At 53.7% G+C, this 18903-nt stretch overlaps 1 protein-coding gene across 3 annotated transcripts; it reads left to right on the forward strand.

Annotated features, from left to right (window-relative positions):
- Positions 1–799: 799 nt before the first annotated feature.
- LOC117876270 (CD276 antigen-like) lies at positions 800–12250 on the forward strand. 3 transcript variants are annotated; one of them, XM_034768250.1, is made up of 5 exons: positions 804–1197; positions 2089–2451; positions 3697–3981; positions 4798–4855; positions 11515–11668. In XM_034768250.1, the coding sequence occupies exons 1-5, from the start codon at positions 963–965 to the stop codon at positions 11531–11533; spliced, it is 960 nt and encodes a 319-aa protein (XP_034624141.1). In that variant the 5' UTR covers positions 804–962; the 3' UTR covers positions 11534–11668. The 3 variants fall into 3 exon arrangements, with proteins under 3 accessions (XP_034624138.1, XP_034624141.1, XP_034624139.1); XM_034768248.1 differs by lacking the exon at positions 11515–11668 and adding an exon at positions 5745–6602 and having other exon boundaries at positions 806–1197; XM_034768247.1 differs by lacking the exon at positions 4798–4855 and having other exon boundaries at positions 800–1197; positions 11515–12250.
- The last annotated feature ends 6653 nt before the right edge of the window (positions 12251–18903 follow it).

Genomic DNA, 18903 nt, shown 5'->3' on the forward strand with positions numbered 1-18903 from the left:
CCTGGCAATTAGCACAGGGTCATTTATCCATTAAACAGTTCAGATCCAGGTTACCACAACCTTCAAAGAGACAGAGACAATAATACTATTTCACTCAAGTGTCTTCCTAAATATTAATATTCCTTTTTTAATCTTTGAATTAAAACTATAGCAATAGACAAGACTTGTTTGCTTATATCACAAGCCCTGAGCAAACATCTACCCTTTTACCTCTAAAATGCAGACTTACATTTCAAAGCTCTATTCATTTATCTATCTTCCTAACCAGTCTAGGTTCACCCATGGGTCAGGTCAGTCGGTGAGTTAATTCACTCTTTCTGGCCCTGTCACCTTCTAATGAAATATTATATTACACTCATAACGTCTCAGGGGGTGCAGGACCCTCTGGCTCCCCCAGGACCCCGCCTGGACGGACTCGCTGTGGGAAGCGCACGGAGGGGCATATGCTGAATGCTCCCAGGAGAGACCCAGGAGGTGAAGCTGTGTGAGCTCCTTGCCCTGGAGACAGTCTGCTCCGAGGGAGAGGAGGCTCCCCAGAGTCCTGACTGGCTTCGTGGGGAGCAGTTCCAGAGCATCGCCCGGGGACTCCATGACAGGCAGCCTCCAGACAAGTCCTGCCCGCTGCCCCGGAGAGCTGTTCTGATTCCTAATCTACGAAGGTCCTTTAAACTCTGAGATAAGCCTGACCTGGGCCCTTCCCACCACCGAGCTCAATAACCAGGCCAGCTCTTCCCCAGAAGCTCTGCGGGAAATCTGCCAGGTTCATTCCCGCGCAGAAAGAGCAGCTCCCCTGCCAGAAAACTGGAACTTTTCAGCCAAAAAACCTGAAACACGTGGTGGCTCCGGGATTCCAGGCTTTTCAATGAAAAGTTTCAATTTTCAGCAGGAAAAACTTTCCAGCCAGCTGAAACCAGGACAAGGTCCCGCTGGGAAGGCTGGGTTCCCCCTTCGCACCCCCCGGGATGAGTAGAGGGCATGGCCCAGAACAATCCCAAGTATTCCCTCTCCAGCGCCCCGCCCCGGCTCTTTTCCTTGTCCCATCTTCCCCTCTGCCTCCTGCCCCGTCCCGCTCCCTGCTGCTTCCCCCAGACGCTCTGCGCGTTCGGCAGGATCGGCCCTGGCTGTTCTCCCCTCCGGCCAAGATGCTGCGGCTGCTGTGGTGTCCCGTGCTGCTGGGGTGGGTCACTGCGGGACCAGGTGAGTTAGAAGCCGAGAGCGGAGGGGTGCGGGGGCCCCACTGAGTCACACAGGCCCTGGGATCCGCTGGCTGCAGCTGCGCTGACAGGAAACGAAACCATCTGCCCTGACGCGTGCGGGGGGCCTGGCCCGAGAGCACTGTTCTTTATCTTACAGCCAGAGACGACTCCTGGCTCCCCACACTGCGGGGGGCTCCAGCTACAGGGGAGGACATGTGACCGCCCCACGTCTCCTTTGCCCGGCGACCCCCTGCCTTGTGCCCAGCATGGAGCCGCCGCGTTCTCCCCGCCCCATGTGACCTGCGGGGGGCTCTGTCCTCCCGCTGCGTCTCCCCCCACACGTTTGGCCGGGGTCCCTGGCCGCCGGGCGCAGGCGGGGAACGGGCGGGAGCCACTGGCCGCTCCGGGTCCCGGCTCTGTGCAGCGCAGCAGCTGCCTGCAGGCCAAGAGCCCGGCTGGGAAGGGGGCTGCTGGGGCCAGGGCCAAGCCGAGACCAGGGCCCGCTTGTGCCGGGCGCTGCCCAGACCCCGAAGATCAGGGCCCTGTCGCACTGGGCGCTGCACCGACCCCGACCGAGCTCAGGCCCCGTCAGGCCGGGCGCTGCCCAGACGCAGAGTGACATGCAGCCCCCACGGCGCTCACAGTCTGAACAGACAAAGGAAGGAGGGGAAACAGAGGCACTGAGAGGGGCAGAGCCCACGGCAAGGCCCCGATTTTCCAGTGTGGCCCCTGACTTGGCAGAGCCCCACCGGAGCCTGGTCAGCGCAGGGCCGTCTGCAGACCAGGCCCTGGTGGCTGCAGCGAGGCTCTCCGAAGTCAGGAGCCGTCCTGGGCCCAATCTGAGTGTGGTGGGCTCATTCCCACGGGTTCCCGTGTGTGTCCCTTCTCTCAGACACGGCCCCTCAGGCGAGCGACGGCCCCCAGCTCTGGGCCCGGGCCGGCCAGGACATCACGCTGGTGTGCAGGGCCCGAGCGCCCCCAAAAGCCGACCTGCGTCACCTGCGCGTTCACTGGCACCTCCTGCGGGAGCCGGCGGGGGGCTCCGTGGTGCACAGCTACCACACGGGGGCCGACCAGCTGGGAGACCAGGCCGAGGAGTTCAGGGGCCGGACGCGGCTCCTCCTACAGGGGATCCGCCAGGGGGTGGTGGCCCTGAGCCTGACCGGTGTGCGGCCCTCGGACAGCGGCACGTACCGGTGCTTCATCATGGACAGCCAGGCTGACAGCATCATGGACATCGTCCTCCACGTGGCAGGTAACCGCTTGCACCCAGATCAGGTGCGCACGCTCCTTGCAGGCTAGCACCTGGGCCCATCCACAGGCGCGGTCTTGGGCAGCAGGGTCCGCAAGGGAGGGTCTGGCTCTGCAGATAAACAGGGCAGCGGGTGTTACCCACACAAAACTCTCTGTCGCAGACACTCTAGGACACCTCACCTTTTCCCAGTCCCTCGGGCTCCAGGCGAAAGGCACCGAACTTTACCCCTCTGAGGCTCCAGGCTCTACTCCTCCGTGGGCTTCGGGCAAACCCCCTTTCCCTGTGGGCTCAGGGCTTAATCTTTTGTGGGTTTACGGGGTCTTTTACCAGTGAAAGAGCCTTACACAGTAATATCCTACGTAACGTCTCTTTATTAACAATCCCCAAACCAGACGGCACACGCTATGCAGACAACGCTCACCACTCCCAATAAGGCAGGTGAACTTTTCCTGCTGGCCAGTCAGGATCAGGTCATCTGGGGGGAGTCCAGTTTCCTGTACACTGTGATTGGCAGGGCGTTGAGGTCTGACAGCTCTGATCTCTGGGGCTGTGTCCTGGAGTTGCTAAAATATCACTAACCAATCCTACCATCATGTAAAACAATTCTTTACACAATCATACCCCACCACTTTCATTGTTTTACACCTTACCAAATTAGTTCTGCAACGGACAGAACCCTACAAATAAACCACAGAGACGTGGGAACCGTAAAGGCAAAACAATAGAGACGTAGGGATTTCACTGTCACCACTGTTGGTAAGTGGTTCCCGGCCAGAAGGAACATTCTCTTTAAAGAGTTTAAGGTCTGTTTCTTTACCTGGCGGCGGTGGGTGCAATGAGGACAGACGCGCCCTGTGATCGGCCCCATATCACAGGGTTTTGATGTCGTTTGGATGGCACGTCTCTCCTGATCCCGACACGGCTAAGTCAGTCCTTGCGTCTCCCTGCCGTGCTGCTCCCATTGGTTGTTGCTGGTGCGGGCTGGGGGCTCACGGCGTGAGCTCTCACGCCCACGGTCAGGGCAGCGTTGTCAGCCCAGGTATTACAACACACCCCACGTGTTCCCTGCACTGGCCGGGGGGACCCCAGGAGAATTGCACTGCGGGGTTGGGGGGCGGCTCATATCTCACACTGTTGGTAGTCCTAGATCTGACAGGCCCAGGCCAGCCCCCCACATGCCCCAGACAGGAGAACCTCACCCAGCAATTCCCGTGTTCCTGCATTTATGGATCTCTCCTTTCCCAGCCCCGTACGAGCCCCCGCAGCTCGCCGTGCTCTCCCGGGCTGGGGGACGGCTGGCCCTGCAGTGCCGCTCCGTGGGGGGTTACCCCCAGCCCGAGATAACGTGGCACGATGGGAACGGGACCCGGCTGAGCCAGGACGAGCCGGTGGAGCTGCAGCGGAGCAGACAGGGGGCCTTCGAGGTGTGGAGCAGCCTGTCGCTGACGCCCCGCCCCGGGGGGTCCGTCTGCTGCGCCCTGAGCCACCGGCCCCTGCAGCAGAACATGAGCGTCTGCAAGACCCTCCCAGGTGAGCGGGGCCGGGACGCTACCCACAATCCCCGGGGGCAGACGTGGGCGGGCGTCAGTGCTGTGGGGCGAGAGCCCCCTTCCCCCGCGCCCCGTCGTCACCGCTCTCTGGGGTTTGGGGTGACAACTTAACCGGATGCAAGCAGAAAATACCACCCCCTCCGCAAGCTGGAGGTCGGGGGCAGGGGGGATGTGTGCTTGGGCCCTGCCCATCACCGGAGCCGTTGGCTTCGGCATGAAAAGCCGAAATTTCCCACAGAGCCAGAATTCAGAAACATTTCAACGTGGAAAACATTGACGGGTTCTGCTTCAGCAGGGTTAATCCATTAACATCAGCTCCACAGGCATTGCGAGCGCTGGCGGGGCAGTCCATACATAGCGCCGATTATCACACTCCGACCCAAGCAATAGACTAGAAAGTAGAACGAAAACTGAAGGACCTCAGGTGAAGCAAACCAGGTTTTACCGTACCGAATGCAGAAGTGAAACTCCTTCATTTTGCCTTTTCCTGCCAAACCCGACACGTTCCCAGGCCCCACGTCACTATTCCCAGGGCAAACGGTTCCCCTGACCATGTCCCCCCGGCGCTCGTTAACCGGTACGGTGCCCGTAGCCAGGATACCCGACTGCCCCCGTGTTGCTGACCTTGCGGGTGCCCCAGACCTGGCCCTCGGCTCGGGCACAGGTTCCTCTCGTCCCCCCGTCCGGCTCCGTTGCTGGGTCCCTGGGGGGGGGCTGTAGCCATCAACCCAGCCAACAGAATAGCTTGAACCACCCAGGGCCACATGGGGACCTGAGTCTGACTTTCTCTTCACAGCCTCGGAGGAAGGGAGCCGACCCGAGGAGCCGTACGTCATCCTGGGGCTAACCCTTGGGTACGTGGCCATTGCGGTGCTGATTGTCCTGCTGGGCACTGCAGCTGTGCGACTAGGGTGACCAGGCAGCAAGTGTGAAAAATCAGGACGGGGGTGGGGGGTAATAGGAGTCTATATATGAAAAAGACCCAAAAATCAGGACTGTCCCTATAAAATCAGGACATCTGGTCACCCTATGTGCGACCCACGGAGCGCGTGAGTGGGGGAAACCCGCGAGGTCCGTGTAGATAAATTTTTGATAATTTTTATATGACTTTACATTGTGCCTTTTTATATAACCTTGTGGTGGGTCTACCCACGTGTGACCTCTGTTTTCATGGGACTTTGTATCAAAGCCTCATTTAGAAACTTTGCATTGCCCTTGGTATAATATTATAGCCCCTAAGGATAGAGTAAGATAAAAGAAAACAATTTTTTTGCTAGCAGTAGAACAAGAGCTCTCCCCCCCCTTTTAATTAATCGTCCTGTTGAATGAATGAGGTGTGAATGAGCAAGGCATGGAAGGCAGCACCTTCAGACAGCCTCAACTGTTGGAGAGGGGCTGGGAGCCAGACCCAAGGACAATAAAACGTGTCAAGTGGGCTCATTAAAGACAAGCAGACATACCGACGGCCTCGGGGGTTAGAAGCAAGCACCTTCTTTTGGAAACACCCTCTTTGCAGCATTGGGACAACACTCAAAAGAAAGCAGCACAAAGGACCAGTGGACACAGACACAGAGTTTGAATCTGGTATAGATTTGCATAAGAGGAAAACTGCTATAAAAGTGAGGTGTCTTGCAGAGGACCCCGGGTCTCGTCTTGTCAACATGGGAGCATCGATCCGGATCAGCAGAAGCCCGGCTCCACCCCCTCCCCCATCTAACTCACCTGGCCAGTGAAGTTAAAAAGATCCTGTGCAGTACTTTAAGTACAACATTTTGGTGGAGAATGCGAAAGGGGGAGCAAGCATAGAATCCACAGTTATTATAAAACTGGTGTGCACACCGCCAGCTTTACCAAGCCTGGCACTATAGGAAAAAGAGCGTAAACTTTCAGTTAATTAACCAAACTCTGAAGGATATAGGAGTTTAGGTTTAAATTGTGTTGTAGAGGTACATACACCCTCAGCCGTAGAAAGACTGAGCTAAAGAGGAGAACTTAGTGTTTCTCACTCTGATCCGGGGAAGGATTTGTATAATTGGTGTATGAACCCTCGGTGGTAGCAGACCGAGTAATACAGAGGGAGGCTTAGCGGCTCTCCCTCTGGGCCAGAGTAGGTTAAAAACATAAGATGCAGATCTTGTTCTGTTAAACCAAACTCTGAAAAATATAGGCGTTTGGGCAGTGTAGTGTAGTTTATGTTTGTTTGTTTCGGTTTTTTTGAAAGTAATATTGTGGTAATTTCACAATTTTGAAAAAAATGTTTAAGAAACAAAACCAGGAAGGGTGGGGGCTAGTTGGAAAGCCCACCCTCCTTGCTAAATTGGTAGTGGAACAAGGCTTGTGCCCATGAAAAGAAACTGTCTATTAAAAAAAGCAGGATCGGGCCCAGACAAGCAATAAATAAACTAAAAAACAGGTTGGGTACAGAGAGTTAAAACAGCACTCTCAAATCTTACAGCAGCAGTAACATCAGAAGAAAAAACATTCAAGACCCCAAAAGGGGGCAAACCTTTGGGACCCCTCTGGAGATTGGAAAGGGGGTTATTTGGGATATTTGGGTAAATTCCTCCTCCCAGGGCCAAAATGCCGTTGAAACAGTGCCTGCTTCTGTGTTAACGCCCTTTTACTGAGAGAAAGGGAGGATTTACACTCACAAGAAATGCACCACTTAATTAGCATTTGTGCAGCCCCAAGTACCAAACACACTGTGGCAGAGACCAAGCAGGTTCTGCCAGGGTGAAAGCACTGTGCTAATTTGTTTCCAAGCTTCTATCTTTCAGGCTCTGACCCAGAACATCAGGAGAGCTGGTACCAGCTGAAGAGTTATAAAATACCATGTTTATAGTGTCATGACAAAGTCTGTGTTCAGTGTTCTGTGTTGCATGTTCTGTGTCTGTCTCTAGTGGTGTCCTGTGCTAGCATTGGGTCCAGAAAAAGAGAAAATACTACACTAGACAGGGCAAATGTCTTTTCCTCTCTCTACTTCCCCCCATCTCCATCCAACTTATCAATCACCCCTTGTGTCCAAAAAACTTTGGTCCCCAGGGCATCAGGGTTATTTTGTTTTGTTTTGTCAGGTTCTCTAATAGTCATTTTGTTGTTAATTTTTGTTATTAATACATTTGTATTGTTAGTTACATTTGCTTGTATTATTATTAATTCCACACTTTCCTCTATGCACTCTGGTTCTATTTCCCCAAGCCCTGAAGGGTAGTTCTTGGGCCCCCATAACCTGTAAAACCTTGGCCCATAATTGTATGGCCCCATCTTTCAGGTCCCCAAAAACCTCTTAAAAACAACTGTTAAAAATGGGAAATTCTACAACATTTTGGCAACTAAACGTTAGTTTAAGTCCAAATCAGCTTAACCTTGCCTAACAACTGTGGTACTCCTACAAAATCTTATTTGTTGTGTGTGCTTAAGAAGGTCCTGACCTCAGTGACTTTTATTGTTTGATGGCTATTGCAGCATCAAACTTGGGCCTCATTTTGTTTGTCAATGTACCCAATTATTGGAATGGTAATGGTTTTGTTGTATTTCCAATTATTATAATTATAATTGTTTGCATTTGTGTTTATGTTATATCTGGGGTTTAGTCAATTGTAATGGTTTTAGTTATATTCACCTGGTTATAATTGTTTGGTTTGTTTGCAACAAATACAAAAAATTTATATGGTGACCACTCAAGAATTGTTCTTGAGAGGTCAAAAGGGGGACAATGTAGATCAATCTCTGATAATTTTTCATATAACTTTACATTGTGCCTCTTCATATAATCTTGTGGTGGGTCTACCCACGTGTGACCTCTGTTTTCATGGGACTTTGTATCAAAGCCTCATTTAGAAACTTGTCAAGTATCAGGGGGTAGCCGTGTTAGTCTGTATCTACAAAAACAACAAAGAGTCTGGTGGCACCTTAAAGACTAACAGATTTATTTGGGCATAAGCTTTCGTGAGTAAAAACCTCACTTCTTCGGATGCATAGAGTGAAAGCTACAGATGCAGGCATTATATACAAACACATGGAGAGCAGGGAGTTACTTCACAAGTGGCGAACCAGTGTTGACAAGGCCAATTCAATCAGGGTGGATGTAGTCCACTCCCAATAATAGATGAGGAGGTGTCAATTCCAGGAGAGGAAAAGCTGCTTCTGTAGTGAGCCAGCCACTCCCAATCCCTATTCAAGCCCAGATTAATGGTGTTGAATTTGCAAATGAATTTTAGTTCTGCTGTTTCTCTTTGAAGTCTGTTTCTGAAGTTTTTTTGTTCAATGACAGTGACTTTTAAATCTGTGATAGAATGACCAGGGAGATTGAAGTGTTCACTTACTGGCTTGTGTATGTTACCATTCCTGATGTCCGATTTGTGTCCATTTATTCTTTTGCGGAGGGACTGTCCGGTTTGGCCAATGTACATGGCAGAGGGGCATTGCTGGCACATGATGGCATATATGACATTAGTGGATGTGCAGGTGAATGAGCCCCTGATGGTGTGGCTGATGTGGTTGGGTCCTCTGATGCTGTTGCCAGAGTAGATATGGGGACAGAGTAGGCAACGAGGTTTGCTACAGGGATAGGTTCCTAGGTTGGTGTTTCTGTGGTGTGGTGTGTAGTTGCTGGTGAGTATTTGCTTCAGGTTGGGGGGTTGTCTGTAAGCAAGGACTGGCCTGCCTCCCAAGGTCTGTGAGAGTGAGGGATCATTTTCCAGGATAGGTTGTAGGTCGTGGATAATGCGCTGGAGAGGTTTTAGCTGGGGGCTGTATGTGATGGCCAGTGGTGTTCTGTTATTGTCCTTGTTGGGCCTGTCCTGTAGTAGGTGATTTCTGGGTACCCGTCTTGCTCTGTCAATCTGTTTCCTCACTTCCCCAGGTGGGTATTGTAGTTTTACGAATGCTTGATAAAGATCTTGTAGGTGTTTGTCTCTGTCTGAGGGGTTGGAGCAAATTCGGTTGTATCTTAGGGCTTGGCTGTAGACAATGGATCGTATGATGTGTCTTGGATGGAAGCTGGAGGCATGTAGGTACGTATAGCGGTCAGTAGGTTTCCGGTATAGGGTGGTGTTTATGTGACCATCACTTATTTGTACTGTAGTGTCCAGGAAGTGGATCTCTTGTGTGGACTGGTCCAGGCTGAGGTTGATGGTGGGGTGGAAATTGTTGAAGTCCAGGTGGAATTCTTCAAGGGCCTCCTTTCCGTGGGTCCATATGATGAAGATGTCATCAATGTAGCGCAAGTAGAGGAGGGGCACTAGGGGACGAGAGCTGAGGAAGCGTTGTTCTAAGTCAGCCATAAAAATGTTGGCATACTGTGGGGCCATGCGGGTACCCATAGCAGTGCCACTGACTTGAAGGTATAAGTTGTCCCCAAATCTGAAGTGGTTGTGGGTGAGGACAAAGTCACAAAGCTCAGCCACCAGGCTTGCTGTGGCCTCATCAGGGATACTGTTCCTGACAGCTTGTAGTCCATCCTCATGTGGAATATTGGTATAAAGTGCTTCTACATCCATGGTGGCCAGGATGGTGTTTTCAGGAAGAACGTCAATGCACTGTAGTTTCCTCAGGAAGTCGGTGGTGTCTCGAAGATAGCTGGGAGTGCTGGTAGCATAGGGTCTGAGGAGAGTGTCCAAATAGCCAGATAATCCTGCTGTCAGAGTACCAATGCCTGAGATGATGGGGCATCCAGGGTTTCCGGGTTTATGGATCTTGGGTAGCAGATAGAATACCCCTGGTCGGGGTTCTGGGGGTGTGTCCATGTAGATTTGTTCCCGTACTGTAGCTGGGAGTTTCTTGAGCAGATGGTGTAGTTTCTTTTGGTATTCCTCAGTGGGATCAGAGGATAGTGGCCTGTAGAATGTGGTCTTGGAGAGTTGCCTGGCAGCCTCCTGTTCATAATCTGACCTGTTCATTATGACTACAGCACCTCCTTTGTCAGCCCCTTTGATGATAATGTCAGAGTTGTTTCTGAGGCTGTGGATGGCATTGCGTTCTGTACGGCTGAGGTTATGGGACAAGTGATGTTGTTTGTCCACAATTTCAGCCTGTGCACGTCTGCGGAAACACTCTATGTAGAGGTCCAGTCTGTCATTTTGACCATCAGGAGGAGTCCACGCAGAGTTGCTCTTCTTGTAGTGTTGGTAGGAAGGTTCCTGTGGGTCAGTGCACTGTTCAGTGGTGCGTTGAAAATATTCCTTGAGTCGGAGACGACGAAAGTAGGCTTCCAAATCACCGCAGAACTGTATCATGTTCGTGGGGATGGTGGGACAGAAAGAGAGTCCCCGAGATAGGACAGACTCTTCTGCTGGGCTAAGTGTGTGGTTGGAAAGATTGACAATGTTGTTAGATGAGTTGAGGGTACCATTGTTATAGCCCCCAGTGGCAGGTATTAGTTTAGATAGCTTACAGTCCTTTTTCCTCTGTAGAGAAGTGAAATGTGCATTGTAAATGGCTTGTCTCATTTTTGTAAAGTCCAGCCACGTGGAAGTTTGTGTAGAAGGCTGGTATTGTATGAGAGTCTCCAGTTCTGAGAGCTCATTCTTGATCTTCTCCTGTCTGCTGTACAGGATGCTGATCAGGTGGTTCCTCAGTTTCTTTGAGAGTGTGTGGCACAGTCTCTCACCATACTCAGTGTAGTATGTTGATTGCAATGGATTTTTTACCTTCAGTCCTTTTGGTATGATGTCCATCTGTTTGCATTTGGAGAGGAAGATGATGTCTGTCTGTATCTGTGCAAGTTTTTTGTTGAGGTTGATGGATTTCCACTCCATACGGCTAAATTTAGTGCCTTGCATGTTGTCAAGTATCAGGGGGTAGCCGTGTTAGTCTGCATTTAGAAACTTTGCATTGCCCTTCGTATAATATTATAGCCCCTAAGGATAAAATAAGATAAAAGAAAAATTTCTTTTTGCTAGCAGTAGAACAAGAGCTCTCCCCCCGCCCCCTTAATCAATTGCCCTGTTGAATGAATGAGGTGTGGATGAGCAAGGCATGGAAGGCAGCACCTCCAGACAGCCTCAACTGTTGGAGAGGGGCTGGGAGCCAGACCCAAGGACAATAAAACGTGTCAAGTGGGCTCATTAAAGACAAGCAGACATACCAACGGCCTCGGGGGTTAGAAGCAAGCACCTTCTTTTGGAAACACCCTCTTTGCAGCATTGGGACAACACTCAAAAGAAAGCAGCACAAAGGACCAGTGGACACAGACACAGAGTTTGAATCTGGTATAGATTTGCATAAGAGGAAAGCTGCTATAAAAGTGAGGTGTCTTGCAGAGGACCCCGGGTCTCGTCTTGTCAACATGGGAGCATCGATCCGGATCGGCAGAAGCCCGGCTCCACCCTCTCCCCCATCTAACTCACCTGGCCAGTGAAGTTAAGGGGAGCAACTAATTGGTAACAACAAGACGGAGTGTGTTTGTGTGTGTGTGAGTGTAAGTGTAATATATTATATGCATATGATACAGTGTTAATGAATACATGTATTACTAATAAATGTGGCGTTTTGTCTTATTCCCCCTGAAAAGATCCTGTGCAGTACTTTAAGTACAACATCCGTCCTGGGAGAGGCCAGCGGGCGTCACCGGGAAACCACCCACCCGTGGGCACAGGCACTATCACCTGGCCTGCACTCAGAGCCCTGGGGAACCAAGACGTTCAGCCGCCATCAGCCAGGCTACGCGACGGGCGTAAACCAAGCGGTATCGATAACCGAGCTCGCAGCAGCTCCAAGGGCCAAGGCTTGATGCCCAGCGTTGGCCACAGTGGCAAGAGGAAGATGAAGCACATGCTGCCCACGGGATGCTCCACAGTGGCAAAGGACTCGAGGTGCTCCCCAGTGTGCCGAGATCGCGCGCAAGGTAACTGTGGCGCGAGCCGCTCGGCTTGCTAGCAGGGTCACCAACCCAAAGGCCAGCCTGTGCAGCGCGGAAAACGAATCCATTGGCCCCTCCTTGGTGTCACTGGGTTTAATGAAATACAAACCTGCCCCCTTTGGCATGGGTCTCCTGCCTGCAAGCTGCTTTCCTGCTAGACCGCGAGGCCGGGCTTTGGCCACGGAGGCTCCCAAAGAACAGCGGCCGCCCACAGCACGTCTCCGCTGTCGCTCCACAGGCGCTGTGACAACGATGGGAATTCTAGTGATATGTTCGTGGGGCCTGTGCACGCCTCTGGGCTTCGTCCCACTGTGCGAGGAGGGCAAAGGACTGAGTGGGACGAACTGGGAATCTTCTATAGCTTTTTTTTTTTAAGTCTGCTGCGTGCCTCAGTTTCCCCCTATATATTGCATCCGAAGAAGTGAGGTTTTTACTCACGAAAGCTTAGGCCCAAATAAATCTGTTAGTCTTTAAGGTGCCACCAGACTCCTTGTTGTTTTTGTAGATACAGACTAACAGGCTACCCCCTGATACATGGGGGGAAGGACAGTTTGCTCGCAGGGCAGGGTGTGTGTGTCGCCTCGCTGTCTGAGCCTGGTCTCTTGTGCCCTCACACTGGCTTTCTTTGGCCAGCCCCTGGTCAAGATGGTTCTTGGCCCCTGGCCCCTAGGGAGGCTTCAGTCCCATGGGGGTGGGGCTGTGTTTCCGGAGGCAGCCGGGGCAGGGGTGTTGCCCCATCGCTGTCCCAGGCCTTTCTGCCTCCCCCCGTTGTTGATCTCTCCTCTTACCCCCGTGCGTTGCAGCGGTGGGTTCCTGCCTCCGTGACTGGCTGCTGGGGGCCGGGGGGAGGCTCCCCTCCCACGGCTGCCACGGCTCCGACTGCAGTTTGCAGGCCCCGTTCCAGCCGCAGGGGGTCATTGAAGGACTAGCCCAGGCGACCCTGCCAGCGTGGGTACAGGGAGAGGCTATAATGGTGCTTGCTGAAGCGTGGCCGGGCTCTGGGCCCCCCGGGACCCCTGGGCTGGGTGTGTCCCGGCCAGCAGCCAGGGCCGGGCTCAGTGGACTGGCCGGGCAGGGCTCGGAGTTACTGCAGACGCGTCTCTCCCAGGCGTCCGGCCGCGGGGGCTGGTCCAGGCGCTCAGGGTCCAGCTGCTGGCTGTGTTTGGGGTCGGGAAGGAATTTCCCCCGGTCAGGCTGGCCAAGGCCTGGGGGGTGTTTGCTTCCAGCGTGGGGCGGGGTCACTCGCAGGCTAGAGCGAGTGTCCGTGGGGGAGTCTCTCTCACTGTCTGTAACCCAGGATGTGGGGGCGTCCGTGACTCAGCCAGAGGTTGGGGGTCTGTCACCGGGGTGGGGGGGAGGTTCTGGGGCAGGAGGTCAGACGAGAACATGATGGTCGGGGGGGGGTGGGGAGGCTGCGTGGTCGACCCTGGAGGAAGGGTGGGACCCGCTGGGGTCTGGTTCACTGATGGGGCCCTGCTAGAGACGGTGCGAGAGCAGAACCCGGGGGTGGGGGGCGACACTTCGGGCCCTCGGGCCCCCCACTTTTCGGCAGCTTTCATTGCTCCTGGGTCTGGCGTGGCTGGATTCACTGCCTGGAGCCCCAGAGAGAGATGGGGGTCGCTGGTGCCCAAGGCCCAGTCTGGGGGTCCCCAGGCCTGCCCCAGGGAGCCGGGTGGGTCCTTAGGGCCCGACCTGCTTAGGGTCACCGTAAGGGACTGGTCACAGGCTGGGCATAGGCCAGACCCTGGGCTCCGGGACACCCGCCTGCGAGTGGTGCGGTGACGCCGAGACAGAGGAGCCGGGTCCTGGTGCCGGCGTTTTCCTGCCCAGCTGGAGCCAAACCTGCCACCACAGGCAACTGCCGCTGAGGGCATCTGGGCCAGGGCAGAGTCCCCCCGGGGCGTCCCACGGACTGACCCTGCGGCCGTAAGCCCTGACCCCTCGCCCCACCCTGCCCCCACCTTGCCTTGGCTGTGTTCCTGGCGCTGCCGGGGGGGTGTCCTGTTTCTCTGGGGGCAGGGGAGGGAGCAGGGAAAGGATGGCTGGGCAGAGATCAAGGGATGCCGGTCTGTTACCAGGGAAACATCCTCAGGGAGCGGACACCATACTAGGAGGGACTGGTCTGGGAGCAGGGATTATAAATACTGTCAACCTGGAGGTAATTAAGAATAAGTTAAGTTCCTTGTCACAACTGCAAGATCTTCTCATTCACAAGCAGGCAGATAACACTGTGATTAGCAACAGAGGGTCCTGTGGCACCTTTAAGACTAACAGATGTATTGGAGCATAAACTTTCGTGGGTGAATGCCCACTTCGTCAGACGCAAGTAATGGAAAGTTCCAGGGGCAGGTATAAATATGTTGGCAAGAATCAGTCTAGAGATAACGAGGTTAGTTCAATCAGGGAGGGTGAGGTGCTAAGCTAGCAGTTGAGGTGTGAACACCAAGGGAGGAGAAACTGTTTCTGTAGTTGGATAGCCATTCACAGTCTTTGTTTAATCCTGATCTGATGGTGTCAAATTTGCAAATGAACTGGAGCTCAGCAGTTTCTCTTTGGAGTCTGGTCCTGAAGTTTTTTTTGCTGTTAGATGGCTACCTTTACATCTGCTATTGTGTGGCCAGGGAGGTTGAAGTGTTCTCCTACAGGTTTTTGTATATTGCCATTCCTGATATCTGACTTGTGTCCATTTATCCTCTTGCGTAGTGACTGTCCAGTTTGGCCAATGTACATAGCAGAGGGGCATTGCTGGCCTATGATGGCATATATAACATTGGTGGACGTGCAGGTGAATGAACCGGTGATGTTGTAGCTGATCTGGTTAGGTCCAGTGATGGTGTTGCTGGTGTAGATATGTGGGCAGAGTTGGCATCGAGGTTTGTTACATGGGTTGGTTCCTGAGTTAGAGTTGTTATGGTGCGATGCGTGGTTGCTGGTGAGAATATGCTTAAGGTTGGCAGGTTGTCTGTGGGCGAGGACTGGCCTGCCTCCCAAGGTCTGTGAAAGTGAGGGATCATTGTCCAGGATGGGTTGTAGATCACTGATGATGCGTTGGGGAGGTTTAAACTGAGGACTGTAGGTGATGGTCAGTGGAGTTCTGTTGGTTTCTTTCTTGGGCTTGTCTTGCAGCAGGATTAGGATTGTGGATTAGGTACAAATAGGTCTGGGAAATCTAAAAGCAACATGGAATATGTGGTGGTGGTTGAGCACCACCTCCTGGCTGCTGTATGAACAACAAAGAGAATTAGGGAATAAAACTGCCTTGGCCATAGGACGTACTGAGATGCAAATTTTTAGTTTAGCATCCCTGGAGCACGTTTTGGGTGATATCTGGGAATGTTCTGGTATTAATACATCTTTTAAAACAACAAAAGTTACAGAAAATCCGACGTTTACTCTAGTTCAAACCTGCCAGTGGCCCGGGCCCCAGGCTGCAGGGGAAGGTGAAACCCCCCCAGGGTCTCAGCTAGTCTGACCTGGGGGGAAATTCCTTCCTGACCCCAAATACAGCGATCAGTTAGACCTTGAGCGTGTGGGTGAGACCCACCAGCCGGACGCCTGGGACAGAATTCCCTGTAGTAACTCAGAGCCCTCCCCATCTAGTGCCCCATCCCCGGCCATCCGAGATCTCTGCTGCGAGCAGTCATGGATTGGCCACACGGCATCGTAGGCAGTCCCATCATCTCCTCCCCTCCACACACTTATCAGCGCCGGCTTGAAGCCAGTCAGGGGTTTTGCCCCCACTGTTCCCCTTGGGAGGCTGGAACGATGCTGCCTTTGGCGGGACTCAACTGAGAGTGTCAATTCAGGACAAATTGCTCAGAGCAGGGCAGTCACAGCCCATAGCTGGGGGTCCTTTGCACACCAAGGAAACCAAACCAGCCAGACTAGGAGGACTTCGGTCTCACCCCACTGGCTAACCACAAGTCACACAAGCAATTCCCTTAGACGCTCCAGTTTCCCAGTATCACCACCAGGGCCACTCGTTAGGGGGACAAATGGTTATGAAAACCAATATCCCAGTAAAAGAAAAGAGTTCTCCTGATCCTAAAGGACCAAGCCCCAGACCCAGGTCAATATACAAGTCAGACCTTACCCACAAATCACGCTACTGCCAATCCTTTAGAATCTAAAACCTAAAGGTTTATTCATAAAAGGAAAAAGATCGAGATGAGAGTTAGGATTGGTTAAATGGAATCAATTACATACAGTAATGGCAAAGTTCTTGGTTCAGGCTTGTAGCAGCGATAGAATAAACTGCAGGTTCAAATCAAGTCTCTGGAACATCCCCAGCTGGAATGGGTCCTCAGTCCTTTGTTCAAAGCTTCAGTTTGTAGCAAAGTCCCTCCAGAGGTAAGAAGCAGGATTGAAGACAAAATGGAGGGTGGTTTCTAGGGCCTTTTATATCCTCTGCCATGTGGCTTGTGCTTCCTTTGTCCCAAGGACAAGCCACCCAGCACATGGCCTGGAAAAATCTCCAAGTCTGTCCCTAGGCAGGTCCCAGCCTTGCTGAGTGTCACGGAGTGTGGGGGAGTCAGGGCCCTGCACCCCTCTTCCTGAGATTCACTGCGACTCTCAACCAGCCAGTAAAGCAGAAGGTTTATTTAAGGACAGGAACACAGTCTCAAGCAGAGCGTGTAGGTACGACCAGACCCCCCTCAATTAGGTCCCTCTGGGAGGTTCAGGGAGCTTAGACCCCAGCTTGGGGTTCCCTGCGTTGCACCACCCAGCCCAACCTGAAACCAAACCAAACTCCTCCTGCAGCTCCTCTCTTCCTCCTCCCCCCAGCTCCTCCTCTCCTTTGTTCGGTCTCCCGGGCAGAAGGTGTTAATTCTCCCCACCCCCGTTCCTGGCTCAGGTTACAGCTCAGGTAGCTTCCTTCAAGGGAAGTCCCCCATCCCCACTGCAATCCCCCTGCAACATTCCCAGGTTAAATCTGCCCCGCTCCCTGCTCCGTCACACTGAGTCACCAGGTGTATCTGCTTCTCTCAATGGGTCAGTTGTAGCTGATGGTCCTTAATGGGCCATCAAGCAGGCTAGGCAGAGCTAACACAAACTTGTCTGGGGTGTCTCCCAGAAGCAGAGCACAAGTTTGAAATACAGACAGTACAGAGCCAATATTCATAACTTCAACTACAACATTGATACACACACAGATAGCAAAATCATAACCAGCAAACCATAACCTTGTCTTAGACACTTTATTTAACCCCTCTTAATACAAGATTTGGTGCCACTACACGACCTTGGTTGCAACAATGATTGATACGGTCCCAGTTTGTGTTAATAACGTCACACCCTCCTGATCGTGAAGAAAAGTTTGAAAACCTGACCCGAGCGCCCCGTAAACGTTCGGAACCAACATTTATTATTGCTTAAAACCTCATGATTTCTACGCCAATCACATGGTTTTGGGGTCAAGTTGGGAGTGGGGAAGGGAAGGCCAATGGCGCTGAGCACCGGGAGGAGAAATGTGGACCCGTGGTTAGGGGAGGGGACGGGGCTCTGGTTCCCCCGGCCCTGGGCACCGTTCCCTAGCGCCTGCTCCTGGCAGATCCTGCTGCTCAGATGGCCCTGGCCTGGTACTTTTCCTTTATCTCCTTGATCTGCAGCAGCAGATAATTCTTCCATGGATCCCGCACCACTGCCCCACCTCCCCGAAATGGTCCTCTCCGCGGGGCCGCCCGGTTCTCCATGTACACCACCACGTAGACCACCCCCGGCCGGTGCTTCCCCTGGGGGCTCTCGTGCAGGCACTTGTGACGGTCCCTGTATCGGTCGATCAGGCGCTGCTCGCTGAACCTCGCCATGTGTCTGGCTGTCACCTGGGAGTAGTAGACGGTGTCTTTGAGGAAGAGATTCTTGAGTTCTGTCCACTCCTCCGACTTGGGCCCCGTGCGTCGGAGATAGGGGGACACCGTTTCAGTGTAGCCAATGTAGAAATACTTTGTATGGCTCCTGGAGACCTTCTGGATCTTCTCCTCCAGCTGTTCACACGACAGCTCCCAAACCGGCACCATCCTCCGGCTCCTTTGGCCACGCCGAGCTCAGCCCCAGGGCCACAGCCTGCGTCCGTCCTGGTGATCTGTACGGGAGAGACACGTCCCCTCTCAGCCAGGGCTCAGACAGACAGACAGACTGACCCCCCCTTGGCAAGAGCCCCCCCTGCCAGGCGGGACAGGATCCTGGGGGCATATCCAGCAGGAGCGGTAGGGATGGGGCATCAGGGAGCCCAGCGCTGGATCCTGCCTCCGGCTCCGGTGTCATACTGACAGACTGGACGGGGCTCAGGGAAGGGCCACGGGAAGGATACGAGGGCCGGAAAACCCGCCTGGCAGCCCGAGGCCGAAGGAGCTTGGACGTGGAGCGGGAGGGAGGGTGAGAAATGACTCGTTCCGGCTCAAGAAGTAGCTCCACGGGAAGAGATTTCCGAGAGCCGGGGGCTCCTCCCCCAGCCGACAGTGGCAGAGTGAGGGCCCAGGCTGGGGGCTGGCGCCAGACGCGTTCACACGGGGAAAAAGGCGCCAATGTTCAGTGGGGCGGGGACTAGCCAGGGGCCGGCTTGCTGGGGCTGGGCGGAGGCTCCCTCCCTCGCCAGCTCAGGAAGCACCGCTCGAGCTCAGCCGGGAGCGACGGGGCCGGGGCAGGAATCGCCGGGGAGAGTCTCCGGCCTGGGTCACACAGGAGCTCAGACGGGGTGGGCACCCGGGCCCTGCTGGCTCTGGCGTCTCTGAAACTCCAGTCTCTGCCCAGGACAAACCCCCAGGACAAACCCCCAGCTCTCCCCTCCCCGTGCCCCGACCCAGCTCCCCCCACCCCAGGGACCCCTGGCAGCCCCCGGCTCTGACCCCCGCCCCCTGCCCGGACTCACCCAGCCGCGGGAGGAGCCGTGTTAACGCCGTGACCCGTTCCCTGCTCTGCATCGCTGCTCCCAGCGCCCGGCTTTAAACCACATCGGGCCCCGCCCCGCAGGGGAATCTCAGCTGCATTTCCTGAAAGTTACCCAATGCAGCCCAGCTGGGCGGCCCCTGTTCCTCTCCGGGA

This window comes from Trachemys scripta, chromosome 4 (genome assembly GCF_013100865.1).
Source record: "Trachemys scripta elegans isolate TJP31775 chromosome 4, CAS_Tse_1.0, whole genome shotgun sequence".
In the NCBI taxonomy this organism is placed as follows: Eukaryota; Metazoa; Chordata; order Testudines; family Emydidae; genus Trachemys; species Trachemys scripta.

Excerpts from the sequence above, each read along its gene's own strand:
- LOC117876270 (XM_034768247.1), top strand. The coding sequence starts at position 963 with ATGAGTAGAGGGCATGGCCCAGAACAATCCCAAGTATTCCCTCTCCAG. Across the intron at positions 1,198-2,088 it reads GTGGGTCACTGCGGGACCAG|ACACGGCCCCTCAGGCGAGC; the intron begins GTGAGTTAGAAG and ends CCCTTCTCTCAG. Across the intron at positions 2,452-3,696 it reads CATCGTCCTCCACGTGGCAG|CCCCGTACGAGCCCCCGCAG; the intron begins GTAACCGCTTGC and ends CTCCTTTCCCAG.